We start from the raw sequence: 5,798 nt of genomic DNA on the forward strand, positions 1-5,798 counted from the left end.
TGTTTTTTTTTTTTTTTAAAAAAACAAACTTTTATTGTGAACTGAGCGACGGTTTACAGAGCAGATCATCAATTTCACATTTACAAATCATAACTTATTGCAATTCGCTCAACGTAACTTCCCGTATTCCACTGCTGCCCTGCATTTCTTGTTTTCATTCCTCTTTCTTTCCCCCACCCTTCTGAATTTTGTATTTAAGTAATTGCTGCCTTTTACTTTGGGGAGAAAATTATCATTAGGGAAAGCTGAATAAAAGGTATACTAAAGAGAGCTAACATTTTGAAGACTATTCTGCCAGTCTAAAATAAGTTCACACTATAACGGTAAGAAATTAAATTATTTTTTGAAGGAGCAGAACAATGTTGTTTTGTCCAGGCAAAGTCTGTGTGTGTGTGTGTTGGGATTTCTGGGATCTACAGCTAAGGCTTGGCTTGGGGTGAATGCCAAGGGGTGTGTGTGTCACTAGTACTACGCAGGCTCCTCCTGCTTGGAGTGCACTTGTTAGCGTAGAGACACCTGGGTTTCCACTGCGCACTCCAGCACCATGGGTACTGGGAAGGGCTCACCCGTTCATCTGGGGCTCTTACCCAGGCTGATTCCCTCCCTTTGCTGCTGGCATGGCCGGATGTTTAGGATTTGCAATACCACTGCTGCTGCTGCTGTTGCTGGGTGAGCACATGTCTCCTCCTTTGGGCCCTTTTATTCTCTCTCCCTCCTCAGGATCTGTGGGAAGGAAGGACTAGGAGACAATTGGGGGCTGGGAAGGGAGAGGAGAAACACAATTCAAGGTGACAAGGACAGCTGTGCAAGTGTCTGTAGCTTGTGTGAGGGGTGCAGGGATGCCTAGTAGCTGACCCCTCTCTATTGGGCGCCACTACACCCTGCAAGCACTTTTGATCCCTGCAGCAGACTCCCCCTCCCAAGTCCAGCCAGCATCTCTGTCCCAGGAACTTTCCTGTTGCCTCCCTCTCCCAGCCTTCCAAATTCCATCTTCCAGCTCCCATGCCTTTTGTCCTGCTTGATGTTCCTTTACCATCTTGGGACATCACGGAGGGAAGGGTCACTTTAATAGGTGGGGTGGATAGAATGGAACCTGGCAAAGTTTATGGCAGAGGAGCTCTTTGGGCTGTGATGTGGTTTGAGGATGGAAACCAGGTAAGGTACTTCTGGTGAAGGTAGAAGGTAGATACATAAACAAAGGAGCAGAGAGACGAACAAAGTGAACCTGCTGTTCTGTGGTCCCCAGGGGACTGGCATTCTCTCCGGTCTACTCCCTCTATATACCCTCTGCAAGCTCTCAGCATCTGTCTGCCCATCATTCCAGAGAAGCGGACAGTGCTGAAGCTATGAAAAGAATTACCACGACTCTTATATCCCAGTCCATGACACAGCAAGACGAGGTGCTTGAGAGGAGCTCCACTCCCAGCCTAGGGCTAGAGACAGCCCCACCCCAACATGTAAAGCAGAATGAATATGGGGCCAGGCTAGGCACTTTGTTCAGATTGGTGTCATTAGTGCCCTCAAGTCCATTCTGACTCAGAGTGATCCTGTATATATACAAGGTTTCCAAGGAGCGGCTGATGAGTTTGAATTCCTGATCTTCTGATTACCAGTCCATTGCTTATCCTACAGCACCACACCAGGACCCCTTGGCTCAGATTAGGATGGCAGAAAGACTTCTTGTCTGAATGAAGTGCCCCCAAGAGTAAAGGCAGGCAGGGGCATGAGGAGAGGGATCCTGGTTTGGGAGACTCAGGACCTAGGAAGGGACTGTCAAGTCCTGACATCCTGAGACACTGACTTGCTGGACAGCCCTGGTCATGGTCCATCTGGTGTTCCATGTTGTGTGACTCGGCCATGCCAGGCATCCTCTCTGTTCCCAACATCATCATCGGGCTGCACCTTCCCTGGAATCACTGATGAATCCTTGGATTCTGTAGCTCAGGACAGCCTGGGGCTCAGCTGAAGCTTCCCTAAGACCTGAATGGGCCCTACATTGGCTAGAGCCCTCATGGGGACTCTCCCTTTCACCTTGGCTAGTGGAGGCCAGGAGGTAGCCAGTATACAGACTGAGTGGGTAGGAGTAGGTAGGGGGTTAGGCCCAAGGGAAAGAGACAGACAGAGATGGTATCATGAAGGATTGATGAGGGGAGGTGCGTGGGCAGGAGGAGGCTCAGAGAGGAAGGAGAACCAGCAATCTATAGACCCACCCTAAAGGTCTGGGGGGGGGGGGAAGGAAGAGGGAGGGTCAGGTGTCCCAGAGCATCAAGAAAAGGAGGTGGAGTGGCCACTGTTCACAGCGCTATTTCTAATATGTCTCCATTGACCAGGTCCCCAGAAGGCTCTGTTTCCCAGGTCAAGAAAAGTCCCAGAGGGTGCGAGAATCCCCAAAGACTTTTCTTTGTATGAGTGTGGCAGTTCAAGGGCACTACCTGGGGAGAATGGGACTTCAGTTTCTGGGAGAGGCCAGGCCCAACCTCGGTGCGCCCTAGCCATCCCTAATATGTTGCAAGGAATCTGGAAGCACGCCGTTCATTCCCACAGTGGAGAGCCGGCCGTGCCAGTCCGTCGTGTCTTCGGGCCACAATTTGTTCCCCTCTCCTAGAGTTTGAGCGCCCACCCCACAGCGGAGGGTGCGGATTGGTAGAGGGTGAAACGTGCAAGTAGGGCGCCCCCGGAATTGCAGCCTGCCTGCTCCCCTCACCACCAGGGTCCGAAAGCTCGGCCGGAGGTAACCGATGTGTGGCCGCGGCAGAGGCATGCTCGGCAGATGTGCGGTGCCAGCCGTTGCGCACCGAGTACGTGGTGCAGTGCTTGGGGCGGGCTACTTCAGGGGTCTGCCCCCGCGCCCGCTGCCACCGCGCCCTGCGCCGCTTCTTCGCCCACGGGCCGCCGGCTCTCACCCTCGCACTACTCTTTTGCCCATGTGTGGATGCCGCGTGCGCCGAGCGCCGCCGCCAGACCATCGTGCCTGCCTGTGCCTTCTTGGGGCCCGGCTTAGGGCCGCCCTCCTGCCTAGCAACTCTAGAAGCCTGCGAACACAGCGGAGTCTGCAGGTGGGCGTGGGGTGGGGTGGGGGGCGGGGCGTGGGGCGTGGGCGGTCGCTCACTGCCCCGCCCCATCCACAGGCCCCGCCTCCGTGCTTTCCAGGCCTCGTGCCTGCCCTCCCAGGTCGCCCCGGATGTCTGCCCACCGGAGCAGGCCACCAGCTGCCGGCGCGCCTACGCCAGCCTTGTGGGTACGAAGGTGGGAGCCTGGCGTGGGTGGGGCTCACAAGGGGGATACTTATGCCTGGGTGGGCCGATGACCCCTCCTTGGCGCCCCCCGCAGGCACAGCCGTCACGCCCAACTACGTGGACAACGAGAGTTCGCGTGTGGCACTCTGGTGCGACTGCGGAGCCAGTGGTAACCAGCATGAAGAGTGTGAAGACTTCCGGGGGCTCTTTACAAGGAACTTCTGCTTGGGTGAGGGGCCCAGGCAGGGCAGTTGGCACGTACTGCCTACTCCCTTAGTTGCTTGGCCCCGCGGGAGCCCATCTTAGAGGAGAGGAAACTGAGGCTCTTTGTCAGGAAGGCTCACTCACCCTGTCCAGATGTCTCTGGGGGCCAGGTCATAGACTCTAAGTAGAATCCTAGCGGTGTCAAACCTGGTGTCCCTGAAGGTCGGAAGCGAGAAGGGTGGTGTGGTTGTTGTTGTTATGTGCCGTAGAGTCGGTCCAACTCATAGCGACCCTACACAGGGTTTCCGAGGCTGTAAATCTTTCCGGGAGCAGACCGCCTCATTTTTCTCCCGCGGAACCACTGGTAGTTTCGAACTGCTGACCTTGCGGCTCACAGCCTGATTCGTGGTGGGTGCAGTTAAACCGTTTGTTTCCAATACCCTGGAATTGAACTGGGTGCCTAGGCCACTTTTGAGGTGGTGCCAACCCTGCAACTCCCCTCTTCTCCCTACTCTGGTTAGCTCGGCGATTAGCTGCCAGAGTTAGGAAGCCTCAGTTGGACCAGCCACTTTTACAGACACAAAAAGGCATGTGAACTACTTCATGCCTTTTTGTGTCTGTAAAACTGGGAGGATAGTCACCCTGCTTTGTAAGGATGGAACTTAGCCAGGTGTCTTTCTCATTTTATGATTATTTCTTACTCTGGTCTTCTGTTCCATAGTCAGTCCTTGCAAATGTCCTGTCCTCCTATTCTTTGTGCATGGGGGAAGAGGGGACTCATGTGTACTGTCAGGAGGCTCTCAGTTTGTGCTAAGGGTGCCCAGTTGATCCTACCTGGATCTCTCCCTCTGTAGACAGAGCCATACAGGCCTTTGAGAGCCAGTGGCCCCCAACCCTGCAGGACCACTCCCAGGACCCTGGGCACCACCCCTCACAGGTAAGTGCAAGGTAGCTCCTGAATTGCCTCCTTCCAAACCCTTCCATGCCAGATGTGGAGACATGACTGGCCTGCGTTGGCGGTGCAATTTATCTCAAGCTCACAGCTCTGTCCCCCACTCCTAAGGTGTCCTCTGCAGACTGGCTTCTGGAGGGGAGCTCTCTGCTCTTCATGCTCCTGGCCCTGACTCTCTGGCCCCTACTCTGGTGAGGACTGCAGACAGTAGACAAGAGTGCCAAACATTCCATCCCTTCCTCAGATCTCAGGGCCGTGTCTGTGGCCTATAACCCCACTGAAAATGATCTGGCTTACCCTCCACGCTGGCCCTAGTGCTTCTGCCCTGCTGCCTTTTTCAGGTGTGGATACCCTGTACCCCTGTCCCTTGGAGCTAGGGGTGTGTGGGGCAGGAGGCTGACTGCAAAACCCTGGCTTCTTTCTCTTTCAGTATATTGCTAGGTTGTAGGTCCCATTCTTTACCAACCTTGCAAGAATTGGGGTCTTCATTGGGTAGGGATAGAAGAGAGGAAAGTAAGACTTTTTGTGGCATGAGAGTCATTTTGTATCTGAAGTCTTCTGGAGCTTTAGATCACCTAGAGATAGCCAAACATAATTTAGGAAATTTAATCCTGTGCATGAAATGACCCCCACATTGCACTGATGGTCACATGGCCATCTTCCCTATGGTTTAACCCAGCACTAGGAATGGTATACCCAGTTCATCAATAAATCACTTGCACAGAAACTGACCTTGTTTTCATGTGGTCTGTGTCTTGGGAGCTTGGAGACCATCTTCCACAGGTATGTGACTTCAGATTACCTCAAAACATCTCTGAGCTTCAGCATTCACCTACATTTGAGGCTTTGGAGCTGAATCAACTTTCAGGTCCTGGTGGCAGGAAGTTTTGTTGCTTGTTCTTAGCTGATGTTGAATTAATTCTAATTCATGGCAACCTGGCAATCCCATGCACCAGTGGGTTTTCCAGTTTGTAATCTTTTTGGAAGCAGGCTACAAGCCTATTTTCTGAGGACCCTCTTTGTTGTTGTTAGGTGCCATCGAGTAGGTACCAACCCATAGCGACCTTATGCACAGCAGAACGAAATACTGGGCCAACCTCACTACTGTTGCCACGTTTGAGTCCATCGATGCTGCCACTTGGACAATCCATTTCATTGGGGGTCTTCCTCTTTTTCTCTGACCCTCCACCTTACCAAACATGATATCCATCTCTAGTGACTGGTCCCTTCTGACAGTATGTCCAAATTATGAGAGACGAAGTTTGGCCATTTTGGCCTCCAATGACTGGCTGCACTTCTTCCAAAACAGATCTGTTGGTTCCTTTGGCAGCCCAGGGCACCTTCAATACTCTCCTCCAACACCATAACTCAAAAGCATCAATTCTTCTACGATCTTCCTCATTCAC

At 52.9% G+C, this 5,798-nt stretch overlaps 1 protein-coding gene across 1 annotated transcript; it reads left to right on the forward strand.

Annotated features, from left to right (window-relative positions):
* The first annotated feature begins 617 nt into the window (after nucleotides 1-617).
* Nucleotides 618-5,018, forward strand: GFRA4 (GDNF family receptor alpha 4). Its single transcript, XM_006874854.1, has 6 exons — nucleotides 618-669; nucleotides 2,711-3,056; nucleotides 3,129-3,238; nucleotides 3,331-3,465; nucleotides 4,295-4,377; nucleotides 4,947-5,018. The coding sequence occupies exons 1-6, from the start codon at nucleotides 618-620 to the stop codon at nucleotides 5,016-5,018; spliced, it is 798 nt and encodes a 265-aa protein (XP_006874916.1).
* Nucleotides 5,019-5,798: the final 780 nt, after the last annotated feature.

This window comes from Chrysochloris asiatica, unplaced genomic scaffold (genome assembly GCF_000296735.1).
Source record: "Chrysochloris asiatica unplaced genomic scaffold, ChrAsi1.0 scaffold00304, whole genome shotgun sequence".
NCBI classification, from domain to species: Eukaryota; Metazoa; Chordata; class Mammalia; order Afrosoricida; family Chrysochloridae; genus Chrysochloris; species Chrysochloris asiatica.

What these genes read in the sequence shown, in the direction of transcription:
- GFRA4 (XM_006874854.1), top strand. Translation starts at nt 618, where the DNA reads ATGGCCGGATGTTTAGGATTTGCAATACCACTGCTGCTGCTGCTGTTG. An exon ending in GCTGCTGCTGCTGTTGCTGG is followed by an intron (nt 670 to 2,710) that starts GTGAGCACATGT and finishes CCTCACCACCAG; the next exon opens with GGTCCGAAAGCTCGGCCGGA. An exon ending in CGCCTACGCCAGCCTTGTGG is followed by an intron (nt 3,239 to 3,330) that starts GTACGAAGGTGG and finishes CGCCCCCCGCAG; the next exon opens with GCACAGCCGTCACGCCCAAC.